Source organism: Schistocerca americana, chromosome 10, assembly GCF_021461395.2.
Source record: "Schistocerca americana isolate TAMUIC-IGC-003095 chromosome 10, iqSchAmer2.1, whole genome shotgun sequence".
Lineage (NCBI taxonomy): Eukaryota > Metazoa > Arthropoda > Insecta > Orthoptera > Acrididae > Schistocerca > Schistocerca americana.
Window position 1 is genome coordinate 101,474,834 of NC_060128.1, and position 23,580 is coordinate 101,498,413.

General features: G+C 44.9%; 1 protein-coding gene across 1 annotated transcript in view; it reads right to left on the reverse strand.

Annotated features, from left to right (window-relative positions):
- Positions 1-23,580, reverse strand: part of LOC124552273 — an 89,358-nt gene that overhangs the window by 57,991 nt on the left and 7,787 nt on the right. The window contains exon 2 of the mRNA XM_047126552.1: positions 18,160-18,304. Coding sequence (XP_046982508.1) covers positions 18,160-18,304 — 145 coding nt within the window. The remainder of the gene's footprint in view (positions 1-18,159; positions 18,305-23,580) is intronic.

Consider the following 23,580-nt stretch of genomic DNA (forward strand, 5'->3'; position numbering starts at 1 on the left):
TATTGCTCCCTCCTACGTATATCTCGCGAAGAGACCATGAGGATAAAATCAGAGAGATTAGAGCCCACACAGAGGCATACCGACAATCCTTCTTTCCACGAACAATACGAGACTGGAATAGAACGGAGAACCGATAGAGGTACTCAAGGTACCCTCCGCCACACACCGTCAGGTGGCTTGCGGAGTATGGATGTAGATGTAGATGTAGATGTAGAAGGACGTTGCTGAGGAGGTTTAGACAGCAGACGACTTCAAAAAATAGTGGCAATATATCGAGACAATGCATCAAAAAGGTATTACACGCAAGAACTTTGAACGGCTTGCAAACGTCGTATCGACGTCTGTGATGGAGGACCCCAATCTCTCGCGCTTCATTTCCCTTTAAAACGGTGAAAAAGTCGAGACCCAAAGGGAATTACGTTCCTACAATGCCGCATGAGGAAGCTGCATGAGCAACAAAGAAAACTGACTTCTGGACGACCCAGGATAACCAACCAGTATGTTTCCACTGTGGACGACCGGGACATCTGATGACGTCGCCCCGGAAGACAGCAGACTGATCTTAGCCGACGAATATGAACAAGAAGATGTGGGTGCAGGACGACGTAGGTCAGCATCGTCGCAAGCTAGCCGCTGGAGAGGACGCCCCCCAACACACCGATCAACGTCTCCATCCCCGTTTAGAAGCTCCAGCCGATCACCTAGCCGCCGCAAACTGGAAATCTAAACGGTGCGGAGGTGAGGCCGCACATTCAATCATTTCGCAGAAATACCGTCACCAGTTGCAGAAAACCGTATTCCTCTACAGCAAAACATCTCTGCTGAAGGTGGCTAATGGGAAATATGTAAAGCCTACAGGAAGATGTACCATTCGTGTGGGTATAAGTGCGCATACACAGCCCTTAGAATTCATAATCTTACAAGAGTATAGTCATGATGTCATTCTCGGATGGGACTTTTTGAAAGCTTCCCAGGCAATTTGAGACTGTGGTCGCTCAAAGATTATGCTACACGAAATGAGATACCATGGACAGGAAGACACGCATTCAAGTGTGTGGAGACTGTGTGTGCTGGATGAAGTGATCATTCCTGCAGTCAGCGCTAGAAAGGTAACTGTCACGCATCATGCCATGCATCAAGTCATGGATCTTGTAGAGGAATGTAAGAGAAGCATACTACTGAAGAATAAATTGGTTATCCTAGCCTCTGTCGTCTCGTTTAAGAACGGATTCAGTGAACTGTGGATAGTTAACTGTCGCCGAGAACGGCAGATTTTTCCAAGATGCATGTGCGTAGCAAACGCCAAACCGTTAATTGACGAACAGCTGAGCGTCATAGAAACCTCCCATGCCGAGTATGTGGGCCAAATTAGCGCTAGCACTACGAGACTACGGTTTGTTGCAGGATTCTCGAACATATTCTCAGTTCGAATATAATGAATTTCCTTGAGACAGAGAAGTTGCTGTCCATGCATCAGCACAGCTTTAGAAAGCATCGCTCCTGCGAAACGCAACTCGCCCTTTTTTCACATGATATCTTGCGAACCATGGATGAATGGTATCAGACGTATGCCATATTCCTTGACTTCCGGAAAGCGTTTGACTCGGTGCCCCACTGCAGACTCCTGACTAAGGTTCGAGCATATGGGATTTGTTTTCAAATATGTGAGTGGCTCGAAGACTTCTTAAGTAATAGAACCCAGTACGTTGTCCTCGATGGTGAGTGTTCATCGGAGGTGAGGGTATCATCTGGAGTGCCCCAGGGAAGTGTGGTAGGTCCACTGTTGTTTTCTACATCTACATCTACATTTATACTCCGCAAGCCACCCAACGGTGTGTGGCGGAGGGCACTTTACGTGCCACTGTCATTACCTCCCTTTCCTGTTCCAGTCGCGTATGGTTCGCGGGAAGAACGACTGTCTGAAAGCCTCCGTGCGCGCTCTGATCTCTCTAATTTTGCATTCGTGATCTCCTCGGGAGGTATAAGTAGGGGGAAGCAATATATTCGATACCTCATCCAGAAACGCACCCTCTCGAAACCTGGCGAGCAATCTACACCGCGATGCAGAGCGCCTCTCTTGCAGAGTCTGCCACTTGAGTTTATTAAACATCTCCGTAACGCTATCACGGTTACCAAATAACCCTGTGACGAAACGCGCCGCTCTTCTTTGGATCTTCTCTATCTCCTCCGTCAAACCGATCTGGTACGGATCCCACACTGATGAGCAATACTCAAGTATAGGTCGAACGAGTGTTTTGTAAGCCACCTCCTTTGTTGATGGACTACATTTTCTAAGGACTCTCCCAATGAATCTCAACCTGGTACCCGCCTTACCAACAATTAATTTTATATGATCATTCCACTTCAAATCGTTCCGCACGCATACTCCCAGATATTTTACAGAAATTTCTATCTACATAAATGATCTTTTGGATAGGGTGGATAGCAATGTGCGGCTGTTTGCTGATGATGCTGTGGTGTACGAGAAGGTGTCGTTGTTTATTGACTGTAGGAGGATACAAGATGACTTGGACAGGATTTGTGATTGGTGTAAAGAATGGCAGCTAACTCTAAATATAGATAAATGTAAATTAATGCAGATGAATAGGAAAAAGAATCCCGTAATGTTTGAATACTCCATTAGTAGCGTAGCGCTTAACACCGTCACGTCGATTAAATATCTGGGCGTAGCATTGCAGAGCGATATGAAGTGGGACAACCATGTAATGGCTGTTGTGGGGAAGGCAGATAGTCGTCTTCGGTTCATTCGTAGAATTTTGGGAAGATGTGGTTCATCTGAAAAGGAGACCGCTTATAAAACACTAATACGACCTCTTCTTGAGTACTGCTCGAGCGTTTGGGTTTCCTATCAGGTCGGATTCAGGGAGGACAGAGAAGCAATACAAAGGCAGGCTGCTAGATTTGTTACTGGTAGGTTTTATCATCACGCGAGTGTTACGGAAATGCTTCAGGAACTCGGGTGGGAGTCTCTGGAGGAAAGGAGGCGTTCTTTTCGTGAATCGCTACTGAGGAAATTTAGAGAAGCAGTATTTGAGGCTGACTGCAGTGCAATTTTGCTGCCGCCAACTTATATTTCGCGGAAAGACCATAAAGATAAGATAAGAAAGATTAGTGCTCGTACAGAGGCACATAGGCAGTCATTTTTCTTTCGTTCTGTTTGGGAGTGGAACAAAGAGAGAAGATGCTAGTTGTGGTAAGAGGTACCCTCCGCCATGCGCCGTATGGTGGATTGCGGAGTATGTATGTAGATGTAGATGTAGACAAGATCTTCTTGCTCGATTATCACCAGATCTCACTGAGGAACAACAGAATAAGCTACTTGCCATTCTTCAGGGGTTGTCTGAATGCTTCAGTCCACAGGTGAAGAGCAAATTAGACAAATCGACGGTGAAGCATGGGATTAACACTGGAGACCATCAACCAATAGCCCAAAGAGCATACCGTTGTCAGCAAGGGAACGTAGAATAATTCGCGACGAGGTAGAGAAAATGACGGAGAATGACATCATTCAGCCTTCGCAGAGTCCATGGTCGTCACCAGAGGTCCTCGTCAGGAAGAAAGATGACGGTTGGCGCTTTTGTGTTGATTGGAGGAAGCTTAATAAGGTAACTGAAAAGGACGTTTACCCTCTTCCACGAATTGACAATACACTAGATTGTCTGAACGGGTCTAAGTTTTTTTTTAACCATGGACATGTACTCAGGATACTGGCAAATCGAAGTAGATGAGGCTTATTGTGAGAAAACTGCATTCATCACCCCTGAGGGCCCGTATGAGTTTAAGGTAAGGCATTTGCTTTGTGTAATGCATCAGGAACTTTTGAACGGATGACGGATAATTTTCTAAGACACCTGAAGAGGACGATGTGTTTTTGTTATTTAGATGACATTATAGTGTTTTGAGAGACATTTGATGAACATATAAAAAGACTAAGGGCCTTCGTAAGTGTCTCCAACAAGGCGGACTGAAACTTAATCCAGGAAAGTGTCTTTTTGGAGCAAAAGAAATCAAAATACTTGGACACCTTGCGTCAAACGAAGGTGTGCTGCCAGACCCAGAAAAGGTGAGATCCATAAAGGAATTTCCTATTCCTAAAAGTATTAGAGATGTGAGAACATTCCTCGAGTTATGTTCTTATTACTGTCGTTTTATCGAAGACTTTTGTATCAAAGCTAGGCCACTCCAAGTGTTGTTAAAACCCGATGCTAAATTTATCAGGGGAGGTGCTCAACAAGATTATTTCGATGTGCTGCGAAAAGCTCTGACGACTGACGCTGTACTTGGTCTGTATGATGACAGAGCACCTACATTACAACACACAGATGCCAGTAGGTATGGGATCGGTGCTGTTCTGGTGCAAATTTCGGATGGAAAAGAGAAGATATGCTGCTAGGACACAAAAGCCGAGAGAAACTACTCAACTACAGAAAGAGAATGTCTTGCTGAGATCTGGGCCATGCGTAAATTTCGACAGTATCTCTATGGAGGCCATTCACAGTTGTTACAGACCATCATTCACTTTGTTAGTTGACATGTCTTAAGGATCCAACAGGACGACGCGCCAGGTGGGCACTACGTCGAGTATGACATTACTGTAGTGTACAAAAGTGGAAGAAAACACCAAGATGCTGACTGTCTCTCAAGAAACCCTGTGCAAGACCATCAAGACTTTGATGAAGATAGTGACTGTCTCGATGCACTCCAGGATCTCTCTGCTGAGCAGAAGAAGGACGTCATCAAATTATGCTTGCCTTAAATCGGTTAGAGGATGTGAAAGGACAATTTAAAATAGTTAATGGACGACTTTGCGCCGCGCAGGATTAGCCGAGCGGTCTGAGGCGCTGCAGTCATGGACTGTGCAGCTGGTCCTGGCGGAGGTTCGAGTCCTCCCTCGGGCATGGGTGTGTGTGTGTATGTCCTTAGGATAAAGTACTAAAGTAGTGTGTTAGCTTAGGGACTGATGACCTTAGCAGTTAAGTCCCATAACATTTCACACATGATTTTTGGATGACTTTGCAAGAAAAACTTTGATCCGTTTGGAAAGAGGTGGTTACCAGTGATTCCTAAACACATGCGCTTAGATGTTCTACAGAAATTCCACGACACATCTGAGGCTGGACATTTAGGATTTATTAAGACATACGATAGAATCCGCAAGAGATTTTTCTGGCCAGTTTTATTTAGGAGTGTTCGTCACTATGTATCGCACTGTCGAGGGTACCAGAGGAGAAAAGCAGTTCCCAGAAACCGCCTGGCCGACTCATACCAATACCACCAGCCGGAATGCCTTTCCAGCGTGTTGGGGTTGACCTACTCGGACGTTTTCTAACGTCTGCTAGTGGCAATACATGGGTTATTGTTTGCACTGATTATCTGACACGCTACGCCATTACAAAAGCCGTGAAAATAGCTGGAACATCTGAGGTATCCAAATTCATCGTGGAAGACATTGTATTAAAACAAGGTGCACCAAGATCGTTAAGTTTTTCAATCGAATCTTGTGACAGAGATAAACCGTCGGTGCAGCTTTACTCAGCACATAACGACTGCCTGGTCTTATCATGGCGAGTTTATCTTCCGCCGTTAGGTCAGACGATAGAAATCCCACTTGCACTCTTAGAGTAGCAGACTGTCAGTGACCAACTTTAAACAGAACTTGATTGATTGTCACACACATTTATTAAAATAATAACAAGCATAAAATTACGTAACTTGGTTCTGGATGCTGTTTACAATTGACAGTCTGAAGTTCCTTTGGTCTTGGTACGTTAATCTTAATCTCACATACCTCTGATACTTGACAAAGTGTCTATAGATTTCTCTTCATGGCTATGTACAGGAATATGTTAATCTTATAAGGCGCAGACTGAAACTTGACTATAGATTGGTACAGACAAATGTAGAACTCGTACAGACTGTTGCAGACAAATGCAGACTGGTACAGATTGGTGCAGACAAATGCAGACTGACTTATCGGAGGTCTGTACACTCATTATAATACCCCGCGCATTCAGGTATCACTGCGCGAGTGTGATCCACGAGGAGAAAAGGTTCTACGTTAGCAGCAATCCCATTGGCTGCGTGACATATTTATACGTGGGTCGGCGGAAGCAGAATTTGGTCCGTCTCTAAGGCAGCGCCATCTCGTAGTGCAGAGACGGACGAGCACTGCGCCTGCGCTGTTGTGCTCAGCGGGGCGCGCTCCAGTGGGAAAGTTGTGTACGCGCTGACTACACGGAACTATGTACACAACATGCATATATATATATATATATATATATATATATATATATATATATATATATATATATATACACTCCTGGAAATTGAAATAAGAACACCGCGAATTCATTGTCCCAGGAAGGGGAAACTTTATTGACACATTCCTGGGGTCAGATACATCACATGATCACACTGACAGAACCACAGGCACATAGACACAGGCAACAGAGCATGCACAATGTCGGCACTAGTACAGTGTATATCCACCTTTCGCAGCAATGCAGGCTGCTATTCTCCCATGGAGACGATAGTAGAGATGCTGGATGTAGTCCTGTGGAACGGCTTGCCATGCCATTTCCACCTGGCGCCTCAGTTGGACCAGCGTTCGTGCTGGACGTGCAGACCGCGTGAGACGACGCTTCATCCAGTCCCAAACATGCTCAATGGGGGACAGATCCGGAGATCTTGCTGGCCAGGGTAGTTGACTTACACCTTCTAGAGCACGTTGGGTGGCACGGGATACATGCGGACGTGCATTGTCCTGTTGGAACAGCAAGTTCCCTTGCCGGTCTAGGAATGGTAGAACGATGGGTTCGATGACGGTTTGGATGTACCGTGCACTATTCAGTGTCCCCTCGACGATCACCAGTGGTGTACGGCCAGTGTAGGAGATCGCTCCCCACACCATGATGCCGGGTATTGGCCCTGTGTGCCTCGGTCGTATGCAGTCCTGATTGTGGCGCTCACCTGCACGGCGCCAAACACGCATCGACCATCATTGGCACCAAGGCAGAAGCGACTCTCATCGCTGAAGACGACACGTCTCCATTCGTCCCTCCATTCACGCCTGTCGCGACACCACTGGAGGCGGGCTGCACGATGTTGGGGCGTGAGCGGAAGACGGCCTAACGGTGTGCGGGACCGTAGCCCAGCTTCATGGAGACGGTTGCGAATGGTCCTCGCCGATACCCCAGGAGCAACAGTGTCCCTAATTTGCTGGGAAGTGGCGGTGCGGTCCCCTACGGCACTGCGTAGGATCCTACGGTCTTGGCGTGCATCCGTGAGTCGCTGCGGTCCGGTCCCAGGTCGACGGGCACGTGCACCTTCCGCCGACCACTGGCGACAACATCGATGTACTGTGGAGACCTCACGCCCCACGTGTTGAGCAATTCGGCGGTACGTCCACCCGGCCTCCCGCTTGCCCACTATACGCCCTCGCTCAGTCCGTCAACTGCACATACGGTTCACGTCCACGCTGTCGCGGCATGCTACCAGTGTTAAAGACTGCGATGGTGCTCCGTATGCCATGGCAAACTGGCTGACACTGACGGCGGCGGTGCACAAATGCTGCGCAGCTAGCGTCATTCGACGGCCAACACCGCGGTTCCTGGTGTGTCCGCTGTGCCGTGCGTGTGATCATTGCTTGTACAGCCCTCTCGCAGTGTCCGGAGCAAGTATGGTGGGTCTGACACACCGGTGTCAATGTGTTCTTTTTTCCATTTCCAGGAGTGTATATATATATATATATATATATATATATATATATATATATATATATATATATATATATACTACTGTTCATTTTTTTTCTCTGAAGAGGTCCAGCACTTGGTAGCATGAGTGGAAGTCAAAAAGTAAAGCGACTTTTAGAATTTATTTCCTTAGGGCTTGGTAACACATCCTGGTATCCAGGGCTGAAGTATTGGAGTCTGCAACAATTCTACACATCATGTTACTCGTATACTCGTATTCCCACGTTGATCGTTGTATTGTAGCAGAGGGTGAAACATGGAAGCTCCATTGTCGATCTGCATCAACGAAGCAATGAGGGCAGTGACTTGGTTTTTGTTTTCGGAAGGAGTTAAACCTGCGGATATTATTCGTCGAATGAAAGCGCAGTACGGTGACGGCTGTGTATCGCGAAGCGAGATTTACGAATGGATAGAGCGCTTCTTCAAACGCTGAAGAAGATCTGTGTGTGACGAGGAAAGATCGGACAGGCCATCGATGTCAACAATAGAGGGCAATTTGGAAGTCATTAAGGGTTTGGTGATGCAAAACAGAGGAACCATAGTGGACGAAATCGCCGATACTTGACATATCTGTCGTGGTCCGGCGTATGACATCTTTCACTACAGGCTAAATTTTCGAAAAGTGTGCTCAATGTTCGTACTGAAAGAATTCTCAGCGCTGAATAAGGTGCAAAGGAGGAACATCTCTCGTAAATATTTGGCCCGTTATCACCGCGAGGGATATGGAATTTTACAGCAAATCGTTACTGTAGGCAAAATGTGGGTGCATCAACACGAACCGGAACGTAAGGCTGCGAGCATTGTTCGGAAACACACATCATCTTCAGAAGTTAAGTTCAGACGTCAGCCATCAGCTGGTAATATTTAGCAGACATTGCTCTGCGACATAGGAGGTGTGGTAGCCGTTCATTTCACCCCAATAGGTGAAACGGTGAACAGTGAGAACTATTGTGTTGTGTTACGAACTATACTGAAACCTGAAATCACATATAAACGCCGCGGAAAACAGCGAAAAGGTGACATAGCGTTCGGACACATTCTCCGATACGGACGACCGAAACAGTACATCAATTGGCATTCGAATTGCTGGAACACCCATCATACAGTCCAGACATGGGTCCTAGAGATTTCCGTGTGTTTGGATCACTGAAAGGAACTCACAAGGGCAGAAGATTTTGCCCGCATCTCGCGGTCGTGCGGTAGCGTTCTCGCTTCCCACGCCCGGGTTCCTGGTTCGATTCCCGGCGGGGTCAGGGATTTTCTCTGCCTCGTGATGGCTGGGTGTTGTGTGCTGTCCTTAGGTTAGTTAGGTTTAAGCAGTTCTAAGTTCAAGGGGACTAATGACCATAGATGTTAAGTCCCATAGTGCTCAGAGCCATTTTTGGAAGAAGATTTGTTATCGATGCAGAAGTCACTGATACGTTACAGAATTTGTTACAGGGGCAATCAAATGACTATTCTCTTGTGAAACGTCGGAAAAAGTGCCTTGAAGTCCAGGGAGGTGATGTAGAAAAATAATTTACAGGGTGCCGCACGAAATGTGCTACCAATTGTTTCTTTCACAATTTACGACGCACATCAGATATCCTGCTGGGATCTCTACAGCAGTACCAGCAGAGCTTGGAAAAACAAATGAATTACGAAATGACGTGTAATTGACGATACTACCGCTAGGAGACTAGTAAGCAGCAATGGCTGACAATGGAAGACTGACGACACAGCAACGATCGGCAATTGTGTTACTTTTTCATGAAACGAAAAGCCTTGTTGTGACTGAGAGGCGTTTTCGACAATAGTTTAACACACGAGGCGTCCCTTGCAAGAAGACCATCCACAGGTTGTACGATAAATCTGTACAGGGAGGAACAGTATTGGAAGCGAAGCGACCTCGCCCTAAGCCAGTTTGTTCGCCGTAGAATATTGAAGCGGTACGAGTTGCTGTACAGAGAAGTCCCGGGAAATCGTGTAGAAAGGCAGCAGTGCAACTGGGAATATCCAGACGCTGCGTTCAACGCATTCTTAAAAGTGACCTCCATATGTACCCATACAAGATGACCTGTGCACAGAAGCTCTCTGAAGAACACAAGCAGCAGAGACTACTGTTTGCTCAGTGGGCGGAGGATAGGGAAGAAACTCCCAACAACGTTTGGTTTTCATACGAGGCGCATTTTCATTTAGACGATGTGGTTAACAAACAAAATGTACGCTTTTGGGCCACTGAAAACCCACAAGTGCTTCACGAACGACGACATTATGCTCCGAGGATTACAGCGTGGGCAGCAATTTCCAGTCACGGACTTATTGGACCCGTTTTCTTTGAAGAAACTGTGAACAGCGAGCGTTATTTGAGCATGCTTCGCAATAGCTTCATTCCACAGCTTCATGCTACTGCCTTGCCCTTCAACACGCAGTGGTTCATGCAAGATAGAGCAAGGCCACATACTGCAAACACTGTGTTGGAGTTTTTACACGAGCATTTCGACATGCGGATCATTTCACTTAGGTTTCCAGGTCGCTTCAATGACGGACAAAATTGCCCCCCCCCCCCCCCCCCCCAATGGTCCATACCTCAATCCATGTGACTTTTTTCTTTGGGGGTACCTAAAGGAAAAAATTTTCTCGAAACGTCCACGTGATTTAACGGAGCTCAGAAGACTTATTCTTCAAGCTTGCCGTGAAATTACGGAAGACATGTGCCGTAGGGTAATAACTAACTACAGTGTTCGTTTGAAGGAAGTTAGGAAACGAAACGGTGGACATATTGAGCATGTGCTGAGTTAGAACAAGTCTCCACGGACGGCTCTTCATTGTAGTATATGTTCCTTTCAGATTGTATTGACAATAAAGTTTATATTCAAAAGCAAAATGGTAACACATTTCGTGCTCCTCCCTGTATGTTACAGTTTTCTGTCATTAGAATAAATATTCCTTTTCTCGAAAGTACCTTTACTTTTTCCATTGCCTTGGTATATGCAGTGCGGACGTTGCACAGCTGATGCTTTGTAGCTACTAGTCAGCGAACGATCGCTGCTTTGAGTATAAACTGAGTGTTCGATCGTACACGAAAGCAACCGGTATCTGTGAGAATATGAACTCCATCCGGTCCAAGCACCGCACCATACAGATATGTGCATAGATTTGATTTCCTTCATCAGTAATTTTAACGATGAAATACATCTACTGGTTACAGCTTCATGGACTGCAGCAGCAGTCGGGATTTTTCTGTATGTCACCCAGCAGGCGCACCTTAACTTCCGAATGTCTTTAATTACAGGAAACAAAACAGTTGAAACGAGCTGAATATATAAAGGGTGGTTCATTGATTGTGACCGGGCCAAATATCTCACGAAATAAGCGTCAAACGAAAAAACTACAAAGAACAAAACTTGTCTAGTTTGAAGGGGGAAACCAGATGGCACTACCTTTGACACGCTAGATGGCTGAGATTTTTTAAAATAGGAACCCCGATTTCTTATTACATATACGTGTAGTACGTAAAGAAATATAAATGTTTTAGTTGGACCACTTTTTTCGCTTTCTGATGGCGCTGTAATATTCACAAACGTATACATACGTGGTATCACGTAACATTCCTCCAGTGCGGACGGTATTTGCTTCGTGATACATTACCCGTGTTAAAATGGACCGTTTCCCAATTGCAGAAAATGTCGATATCGTGTTGATGTATGGATGTTGTGATCAAAATGCCCAACGGGCGTGTGCTATGTATGCTTCTCGGTATCCTGGATGACATCATCCAAGTGTCTGGACCGTTCGCCGGATAGTTCCGTTATTTAAGGAAACAGGAAGTGTTACGCCACATGTGAAACGTCAACCGCGACCTACAACAAATGATGATGCCCAAGTAGGTGTTTTAGCTGCTGTCCCGGCTAATCCGCACATCAGTAGCAGTCAAATTGCGTGAGAATCGGGAATCTCAGAAACGTCGGTGTTGAGAATGCTGGATCAACATCGACTGAACCCGTACCATATTTCTATGCACCAGGAATTTCATGGCGACGACTTTGAACGTCGTGTACAGTTCTGCCACTGGGCACAAGAGAAATTACGGGCCGATGACAGAATTTTTGCACGCGTCCTATTTAGCGACGAAGCGTCATTCACCAACAGCGGTAACGTAAACCGGCATAATATGCACTATTGGGCAACGGAAAATCCACGATGGCTGCGACAAGTCGAACATCAGCGGCCTTGACGGGTTAATGTATGGTGCGGCACTATGGGAGGAAGGATAATTGACCCCCATTTTATCGATGGCAGTCTAAATGGTGCAATGTATGCAGATTTCCTGCGTAATGTTCTACCGATGATACTACAAGGTGTTTCACTGCACGACAGAATGGCGTTGTACTTCCAGCATTATCGATGTCCGGCACATAGCTCGCGTGCGGTTGAAGCGGTATTGAATAGCATATCTCATGACAGGTGGATTGGTTGTCGAAGCACGTTCACCGGATCTGACGTCCCCGGATTTCTTTCTGTGGGGAAAGTTGAAGGATATTTGCTATCGTCATCCACCGACAACGCCTGACAACATGCGTCAGCGCATTCTCAATGCATGTGGGAACATTACGGAAGGCGAACTACTCGCTGTTGAGAGGAATGTCGTTACACGTATTGCCAAATGCATTGAGGCTGATGGACATGATTTTGAGCATTTATTGCACTAATGTGGTATTTACTGGTAATCACGCTGTAACAACATGCGTTCTCAGAAATTATAAGTTCACAAAGGTACATGTATCACACTGGAATAACCGAAATAAAATGTTCAAACGCACCTGCGTTCTGTATTTTAATTTAAAAAACCTACCTCCTACCAACGGCTCGTCCAAAATTGTGAGCCATATGTTTGTGACTATTACAGCGCCATCTGTCACAAAGCGAAAAACGTGATCCGACTAAAACATCCATATTTCTTTACGTACTACACGAATATGAAATTAAAAACGGGGGTTACCATTTAAAAAAGCGCAGTTGATATCCGTTTGACCTATGGCAGCGCCATCTAGCGGGCGAACCAGAGCGCCATCTGATTTCCCCCTTCAAGCTAGACAAGTATCGTTCTTTGTAGTTTTTTTCATTTGACGCTTATTTCGTGAGATATTTGGCCCGTTCATGATCAATGGACCACCCTGTATAATAGAGCTGAATGATTACATTAAATTAACAGAGACACACTATATTGACACATGCGATGGCGAGCAAACATTTCCTCTATTTGAAGAAAATTAAAAAAGCCTTGAATTTTGCTAAGTTTTTCTTAATATCTTACTTCAGTGATCCCTGACAGCTATGGTAATCAAAAGCGGTTTTAAATAATTATCAACAGAAAATTATAAGCCTAGTAATTGGCTGTGTGGCACGTCACGAATTTGTCACGATCCACCAGAAACGGCAGCTTCCCTACAACATAATTCTGAGAAAATGTTCCTCAGCAACCTCCAGAACATCTTCAGTGAAATTCGGCTTTTTCAACCTATAAAAAACGTCCTACAGTGTAATACGGTTCAAAGTTCTGAGAAAAACCGCTGCAAGCTACAGCACAAGTCTGAGAATACACTAAATGTACGAGAAACAAGAGGGAATGGTAAAAATAGAAGACCAACGACGAACTGTCCCTGTTAAGGAAGTTGTAAGACAAAATGCAGTCAATCTGAACATCTAAGATGCAATAACGCAACTAAGACAGAGGTTTAGTTTCATTAAAATTTATTCAGCGTGAATCGCGGTGGTAAAATGGCAATGCTGTATTCAGCGGAAGTAAAGAAAAATGAATTCAGCATTTTACTCATTACGCAATACGGACTGTGGGTATACGGACGAAAGAGGAAGGTAACAAGGATTAGCGAGAAACATCTAAACCACCGTTTCTCTTTCATATCCGATTTAATACAGTCTGGTTTCGCTCCCTGCATTTGATCCCTCATAGCTTCTGAACTTCAGAGACTGCACCCCAGTCGATATTGCCAGATGCATTCTCTAAATCTGCAAATGCTACAAACCTGCGTTTACCTTTCTTCAACCTACCTCGTAAGTTAAGTCGCATGGTCAGAACTACCTCGCATGTTCCTATATTTCTCTGGAACCCAAACAGATCTTCCCCGAGGTCAGCATCTTCGAGTTCATCCATCTTTCTGAACGTAATTCCACCTATTATTATGAAACCATAACTTATTAAACCTGATAGTCGGATATTATTCTCAGTTACCAGCATCTGCTTTCTTTGAGATTGGAATTACTGAATCGTTCTTCAAATCTGAGGGTATTTCGCCTACTCAAATGTGTGTGATTTCCTAAGGGACTAAACTGCTAAGGTCATCGGTCCCTAGACTTACACACTACTTAAACTAACTCGCGCTGCGGGCAAAACACACACCCATGCCTGAGGGAGGACTCGAACCTCTGGCGGTGTGGCAGCGCGATTCGTGACATGGTGCCTCTAACATAGCGGCCACTCCGCGCTGCCACCTTACACGTAGAGAATTACTAGACTGATACTTTTCTGTTAGCATTTTCATTGACGAGACTCAGAGGGCCATAGACACGGGTTCACAGGTAGATGCCGTGTTTCTTGACTTCCGCAAGGCGTTCGATACAGTTCCCCACAGTCGTTTAATGAACAAAGTAAGAGCATATGGACTATCAGACCAATTGTGTGATTGGATTGAGGAGTTCCTAGATAACAGAACGCAGCATGTCATTCTCAATGGAGAGAAGTCTTCCGAAGTAAGAGTGATTTCAGGTGTGCCACAGGGGAGTGTCATGGGACCGTTGCTGTTCACAATATACATAAATGACCTGGTGGATGACATCGGAAGTTCACTGAGGCTTTTTGCGGAAGATGCTGTGGTATATCGAGAGGTCGTAATAATGGAAAATTGTACTGAAATGCAGGAGGATCTGCAGCGAATTGACGCATGGTGCAGGGAATGGCAACTGAATCTCAATGTAGACAAATGTAATGTGCTGCGAATTCATAGATAGAAAGATCCTTTATCATTTAGTTACAATATATCAGGTCAGCAACTGGAGGCAGTTAATTCCACAAATTACCTGGGAGTAGGCATCAGGAGTGATTTAAAATGGAAAGACCATATAACATTAATCGTCGGTAAAGCAGATGCCAGACTGAGATTCATTGGAAGAATCCTAAGGAAATGCAATCCGAAAACAAAGGAGGTAGGTTACAGTACACTTTAATATTGCTCAGCAGTGTGGGATCCGTACCAGATAGGGTTGATAGAAGATATAGAGAAGATCCAACGGAGAGCAGCGCGCTTCGTTACAGGATCATTCAGTAATCGCGAAAGCGTTACGGAGATGATAGGTAAACTCCAGTGGATGACTCTGCAGGAGAGACGCTCCCTAGCTCGGTACGGGCTTTTGTTAAAGTTTCGAGAACATACCTTCACCGAGGATTCAAGCAGTATATTGCTCCCTCCTACGGATATCTCGCGAAGAGACCATGATGATGAAATCAGAGAGATTAGAGCCCACACAGAGGCATATTGACAATCTTTCTTTCCACGAACAATACGAGACTGGAATAGAAGGGAGAACCGATAGAGGTACTCAAAGTACCATCCGCCACACACCGTTAGATGGCTTGCGGAGTATGGATGTAGACGTAGATCTAGAATATCATTGCTTTGAACCATCACTGACGTTAGGCATTAAGAAAAACTTTAAAAAATTCAACACTGCCTTTAATTTCCTTTTCTGTCTAATACACTCCTGGAAATAGAAAAAAGAACACATTGACACCGGTGTGTCAGACCCACCACACTTGCTCCGGACACTGCGAGAGGGCTGTACAAGCAATGATCACACGCACGGCACAGCGGACACACCAGGAACCGCGGTGTTGGCCGTCGAATGGCGCTAGCTGCGCAGCATTTGTGCACCGCCGCCGTCAGTGTCAGCCAGTTTGCCGTGGCATACGGAGCTCCATCGCAGTCTTTAACACTGGTAGCATGCCGCGACAGCGTGGACGTGAACCGTATGTGCAGTTGACGGACTTTGAGCGAGGGCGTATAGTGGGCATGCGGGAGGCCGGGTGGACGTACCGCCGAATTGCTCAACACGTGGGGCGTGAGGTCTCCACAGTACATCGATGTTGTCGCCAGTGGTCGGCGGAAGGTGCACGTGCCCGTCGACCTGGGACCGGACCGCAGCGACGCACGGATGCACGCCAAGACCGTAGGATCCTACGCAGTGCCGTAGGGGACCGCACCGCCACCTCCCAGCAAATTAGGGACACTGTTGCTCCTGGGGTATCGGCGAGGACAATTCGCAACCGTCTCCATGAAGCTGGGCTACGGTCCCGCACACCGTTAGGCCGTCTTCCGCTCACGCCCCAACATCGTGAAGCCCGCCTCCAGTGGTGTCGCCACAGGCGTGAATGGAGGGACGAATGGAGACGTGTCGTCTTCAGCGATGAGAGTCGCTTCTGCCTTGGTGCCAATGATGGTCGTATGCGTGTTTGGCGCCGTGCAGGTGAGCGCCACAATCAGGACTGCATACGACCGAGGCACACAGGGCCAACACCCGGCATCATGGTGTGGGGAGCGATCTCCTACACTGGCCGTACACCACTGGTGATCGTCGAGGGGACACTGAATAGTGCACGGTACATCCAAACCGTCATCGAACCCATCGTTCTACCATTCCTAGACCGGCAAGGGAACTTGCTGTTCCAACAGGACAATGCACGTCCGCATTTTTCCCGTGCCACCCAACGTGCTCTAGAAGGTGTAAGTTACTACCCTGGCCAGCAAGATCTCCGGATCTGTCCCCCATTGAGCATGTTTGGGACTGGATGAAGCGTCGTCTCACGCGGTCTGCACGTCCAGCACGAACGCTGGTCCAACTGAGGCGCCAGGTGGAAATGGCATGGCAAGCCGTTCCACAGGACTACATCCAGCATCTCTACGATCGTCTCCATGGCACAATAGCAGCCTGCGTTGCTGCGAAAGATGGATATACACTGTACTAGTGCCGACATTGTGCATGCTCTGTTGCCTATGTCTATGTGCCTGTGGTTCTGTCAGTGTGATCATGTGATGTATCTGACCCCAGGAATGTGTCAATAAAGTTTCCCCTTCCTGGGACAATGAATTCACGGTGTTCTTATTTCAATTTTCAGGAGTGTATGTATTGACATAGTGTATCTCTATTAATTTAATAGCATTTCTAGGCTCTACAAATTTTAATAATTTCGATAGCAGTTAAATTATTTAAATGGTTGTTGCAACTTCCTGGCAGATTAAAACTGTGTGCCGGACTGAGACTCGAACTCGGGACCTTTGCCTTTCACAGTTTCGTTCTGGAAACATCCCCCAGGCTGTGGCTAAGTCATGTATCTGCAATACTCTTTCTTCCAGGAGTGCTAGCCATAGATGTTACGCAGGAGAGCCTCTGTGGAGTTTGGAATGTAGGAGACGAGAAATTGGCGGAAGTAAAGGTGTTAGGACGCGTCGTGAGTCATGCTTGGGTAGTTCAGTTGGTGGAGCAAAGGTCCTGAATTCGAATCGCGGTCTTCACACAGTTTTAATTTATCAGGAAGTTTCGTAACAGCGCATACTTCGCTGCAGAGTGAAAATTTCATTCTGGAAACGATTGTTGATAGTAGTTACGCAATGCCGAGTGGAAAGTTCTCACCACGGATGCGGGTGAAATGAAAAAGTGTAGTCGCTAAACAAATTTGTTGACAAAACGTTTCTATAATTCAACAGTGTCATACCTCCAGCACTATAAATTTAATAAAATTTTCCTTAATGATATAGATAAATATTTTTACTATACATCTTGATGCGTTTCGGACTTAGTCATCATCAGTAACAAATTAAAAATTTGGATATTGTCTGTACTGTCAGCCCTCATGTACGCTTGCACCAAACGTTAAAAGTATACATGAGAAATATCAATAATCAATGTACAGATATTTTAAATACGATTCTGTTGATGGTCATGGCCGAAACGCATTAAGAAGTAAATTTGAAAAATAAAAAAGAAATGGGGATTAAGACAGACAATTACATTGAGTATAACAATGATAGTGGACTTTTATAATGATTTTATGTCATCTATAATAAGAACTTCCCAAATAATAGCTATTTTTCATATATCAGATATCTGGTTTGTAAAACAGATCAATATTACACTGAATATGTAGGAACTAGACAATTCGATAATTTAACATCGATGCATGTTCTGTATTGATAAGTCTCTAACGATCTACCAAGTGGTCAATATACCCGTACTTCAGAAAATTGGCCAGTCTCTACTTCTAGGTAAAATTATTCTATGTGGTAGTACGGGAGGATGTCTATACTGTAGAGAGGTGGTGATCGATACTCACAATGGTGGACTCGATTCCCTCGTCCGGAAGCGGCAGTGGGTCGAGACCGCTGGAAACAATGAAAGTCGATATGCCGTCGATCAGGCGGTCGAACAGCTCATTGAATTCGATACTCAGGCGGCTGTCGGCATGACGCAGCTGCGGCCTGTGTGCAGAAAAAGTTTTTGCCAGGTAAAGACGCAAACGCTGACGGACAAGGAATGTATCAGGCAACTTCGGCCCTTGGTAGCACCAATAATCGACAGATATACGTATATTCCGTGTAAATTCTCTGCTGACATTGTACACTATAATTCGTTCATGATAAGAATAAACCTGATGTAAACAAACACAGACGCTATGATTGGTCAGAAGCCGCAGCACGCGTACACTGGTGTTGTTACGCTCTTATGTATTATATATATTATTACTAAGTTACGTTAAATGAAACTTTAAGTGCCTTTGACAGGTACGTGCCGAGTAAAACTGTCAGGGACGGGTAAAACCCACCGTGGTTCAACAACAAAGTTATGAAACAACTGAGCTTCACTGCATATTTAAAAGCAGCCAAAACCTCTCAGACAAACAGAAGCTAAACGATGTCAAAGTTAGCGTAAGGAGAGCTACGCGTGAAGCGTTCAGTGAATCCGAAAGTAAAATCCTATGTACCGACTTGACAGAAAATCCTAGGAAGTTCTGGTCTTATTTTAAACCAGTAAGTGGCTCGAAACAGCACATCCAGAGACTCCGGAATGATGATGGCATTGAAACAGAGGATGACACGTGTAAAGCTGAAATACTAAACACCTTTTTCCAAAGCTATTTCACAGAGAAAGACCGCATTGCAGTTCCTTCTCTAAATCCTCGCACGAACGGAAAAATGGATGACATCGAAATAAGTGGCCAAGGAATAGAAAAGCAACTGGGATCACTCAACAGAGGAAAGTCCACAGGACCTGACGGGATACCAATTCGATTCTACACAGAGTACGCGAAAGAACTTGCCCCCCTTTTAACAGCCGTGTACCGCAAGTCTCTAGAGGAACAGAAGGATCCAAAAGATTGGAAAAGAACACAGATAGTTCCAGTTTTCTAGAAGGGTCGTCGAGCGGATGCGCAAAGCTATAGGCCTGTATCTCTGACATCGATCTGTTGTAGAATTTTAGAACATGTTTTTTGCTCGCGTATCATGTAATTTCTGGAAATCCAGAATCTACTCTGTAGGAATCAATATGGATTCCGGAAACAGCGATCGTGTGAGACCTATCTTGCTTTGTTTGTTCCTGAGACCCAGAAAATATTAGATACAGACTCCCAGGTAGATGCCATTCTCCTTGACTTCCGGAAGGCGTTTGATACAGTTACACAAAGTAAGAGCCTACGGAATATTAGACCAGCTGTATGGCTGGATTGAAGAGTTTTTAGCAAACAGAACACAGCATGTTGTTCTCAATGGAGAGACATCTACAGACGTTAAAGTAACCTCTGGCGTGCCACAGGGGAGTGTTATGGGACCATTGCTTTTCACAATATATATAAATGACCTAGTAGATAAGGTCGGAAGTTCCATGCGGCTTTTCGCGGATGATGCTGTAGTATATAGAGAAGTTGCAGAATTAGAAAATTGCAGCGAAGTCCAGGAAGATCTGCAGCGGATAGGCACTTGGTGCAGGGAGTGGCAACTGACCCCTAACATAGACAAATGTAATGTATTGCGAATACATAGAAAGAAGGATCCTTTATTGTATGATTATATGATAGCAGAACAAACACTGGTAGCAGTTACTTCTGTAAAATATCTGGGAGTATGCGTGCGGAACGATTTGAAGTGGAATGATCATATAAAATTAATTGTTGGTAAGGCGGGTACCAGGTTGAGATTCATTGGGAGAGTCCTTAGAAAATGTAGTCCATCAACAAAGGGGGTCACTTACAAAACACTCGTTCGACCTATACTTGTGTATTGCGAATACATAGAAAGAAGGATCCTTTGTTGTATGATTATATGACAGCGGAACAAACAGTGGTAGCAGTTACTTCTGTAAAATATCTGGGAGCATGCGTGTGGAACGATTTGAAGTGGAATGATCATATAAAATTAATTGTTGGTAAGGCGGGTGCCAGGTTGAGATTCATTGGGAGAGTCCTTAGAAAATTTTGTCCATCAACAAAGGGGGTCGCTTACAAAACACTCGTTCGACCTATATTTGAGTATTGCTCATCAGTGTGGGATCCGCACCAGGTTGGGTTGACAGAGGAGATACAGAACATCCAAAGAAGAGCGGCGCGTTTCGTCACAGGTTTATTTGGTAACCGTGATAGCGTTCGGAGATGTTTAGCAAACTCAAGTGGCAGGCTCTGCAAGAGAGGCGCTCAGCATCTCGGTGTAGCTCCAGGTTGGAGAGGGTGCATGTCTGGATGAGTTATCGAATATATGGCTTCCCCATACTTATACCTCCCGAGGAGATCAAGAATGTAAAATTGGAGAGGTTCGAGCGCGCACGGAGGCTTTCCAGCAGTCGTTCTTCCCGCGACTGGAACAAGAAAGGGAGGTAACCACAGTGGCACATAAAGTGCCCTCTGCCACACACCGTTGGATGGCTTGCGGAGTATTAACGTAGAATGTAGATGTAGAAGTTATTCAAATGTATTAACAGCCATCAACGTTTTTGTTCCAGAAATCGTGTATAGTCACAGGCTTTGGAACGTTGTGCTCTTATGGTCTTGCTGTTAATGCGCAGAAGGAAAATGTCTGAGGCTGCTTTCTGTTCCGTGGTGAAACACGCACGTGGAACACGGTTAAAAAGAGCCGAGAAATAGGTTGTTGTTAATGTTTATCATAAATATACAGTGATAAACGGGTCTGAAATTTTTCCGAGGTATTAGATACAGTTGCTCACATCTGTACATTCGATTTGCGGCAACAACGAACTTCAACGGTTGTCATGTGACATCCGCTACGACCAAATACAACGAGAAAAAAGAGAAATAGCTGAATCAGTAGCGTAGTAGTTTGGCAACTCATTGCATTTCATGTTTTATTGGTCCAAGCATCACTTGTGTCATTTTTTTTCGTTCAATTTGAAATACCTACAAATCGTAATTGTAAAATTCGTCATCATTTTTTAGGAATAATGCGCGTCTTCTTGTTTTAACTTACATATTGCACACGAAATTGCTGTTTTCATTTCAAACATAAATACTCAGTTATCAATATTTTATGAAATACTGTTAATAAAGGTTGCTTAAATTAAGAAAACGTAATAATATACTTTCTTATGGGAAAAATGAAAAAACCAAATTCTCATTATTTGGACTATGTCCATCGTTTTGTACTACAGCGGTAGATAAGTATTGTACAAACATGAAAAACAATCATTTTCACAGCATCGATCACACCATACAAATGCTACATTGTTACATTTGCCACTACCATTACAGTACGAACCTAACACTCGTGATCTGGAGCCAAGTGACTGGATTTGGCCCGAGAAGTAACAAGACTGTTAAGCTGCCAGATGTACTGGAACTAACGCACGTAGCTTTTTCACACGTCACTACCGAACACTGGCAGGTTATAGAACGGCTCGTAATAAAGGAAGGAGTAGAAAATGCGGCCTCGTGTTAGCTTCGTGGATTCTGCTGTTGATGGACATTATCAACGTAATATATGACAGTTCCAGAACTGATATGTATTTGTCGGATTCGGATAAGGAAGGAGCTAAGAGATTACCAGAGGACTAATAAATATGGATAAAATGGCTCTGAGTACTATGGGACTTAACATCTGAGGTCATCAGTCCCCTAGAACTTAGAACTACTTAAACCTAACTAACCTGAGGACATCACACACATCCATGCCCGAGGCAGGATTCGAATCTACGACCGTTGCGGTCGCGCGGTTCCAGACTGCAGCGCCTAGAACCACTCGGCCACACCGGCCAGCGACTAATTAATACCTTCAGTGTTTTTAGTATTCATCAATACGGTGAAATCACTGCAGTATGCTTTTGCATTACACACAGCTCGCTCAGAAAAGTTACCCTATGGTCAAGTCAGAAATTTTCATCACTCTTGTTTGTAATTAGAATACTACGGCGGCTGAGAACGAGACAATTTTATGATCTCCGTCTGCTCAGCTTAAGAAGTATGCGGTAGTGATGAGTTTTGCCGAATGTTATTTCTTTCTCTTTACAAATTGAATGACATTCGAAGCTATATTATTTCTATGCTCGTGTCTTTTTACGTCTGAAATGCAACTCCTCACACCATTTCACGTGTGGTGTACGTACTGTAAGACCTTCAGTACACACACGATCAGATTATTCGACTTGTCGCTTTAACGAAGTAGGCGAGTGTCAGCAATGTCTCGTGGTCTTATTGTGGTGTGTTTATCTTATGCCGTTAGGTCAGACGATAGAAATGCCACTTGCACGCTTAGAGTAGCAGATTGACGGCGACCAACTTTAAACAGAACTTGATTAATTTTCACACACATTTATTAAAATAATAAAAAATATAGACATTACGTAACTTGATTCTAGATGGTGTTTACAACTGACAGTCTGAAGTTCCTTTGGTCTTGGTACGTTAATCTTATTCTCACATATCTCTGATACTTGACAAAAGTGTCTATACATTTATCTCCATGGCTATGTACAGGAATATGATAATCTTATTAGGCGCCGACTGAAACTTGACTATAGACTGGTACAGACTGGTGCAGACTAATGCAGACTGACTGATCGGAGGTCTGTATACTCGTTGTAATACCTCGCGCGTTCAGGTATCACTGATCGAGTGTGATCGGCTAGGAGAAAAGGTTCTACATTAGCAGCAATCTCATTGGCTGCGTGACATATTAATACGCGGGTCGGCGGAAGCAGAATTTGGTCTGTCTCTAAGGCAGCGCCATCTCGTAGAGTGGAGATGGACAAGCACTGCGCCTGCGATGTTGTGCTTCGTGGGGCGCACTCTAGTGGGAAAGTTGTGTACGCGCTGACTACGCGGAACTATGTACACATCATTGCAGGTTAGTTGGGCTGCTTGCTGGCCAGTGCTGTCCAAGTTTAATGCGCCGGTAAAGCTGTTGTCCTGCACATTATCTCTCAGTCTATGTGCGTGTAACACAGCATAAACTGTATCCTTATGATCGTACTTCACTGTATTGATCACAGCTTGGCTTCTGCTCCACGTGAAACGAAATCCAATGAGATGGAAGCAGACGCTGAAGTATACATGCCGTAATGTTTACATCAGGTTTATTCTTATGATGAACAGAGTACAATTGAGCCGTGGTAAAAATTGCTGTTTTGAAGAGCGCGCCGCAGCGCGTTGTGTGAAGAAGTCGCCATCAGTTTGTGGCGGTGGCGTCGCTGTGGCAATCGCAGCTTTTGTGTCTCCCTCTGGTGGGAATGGGGAAAGGTTGCCTGTTCACGTGCA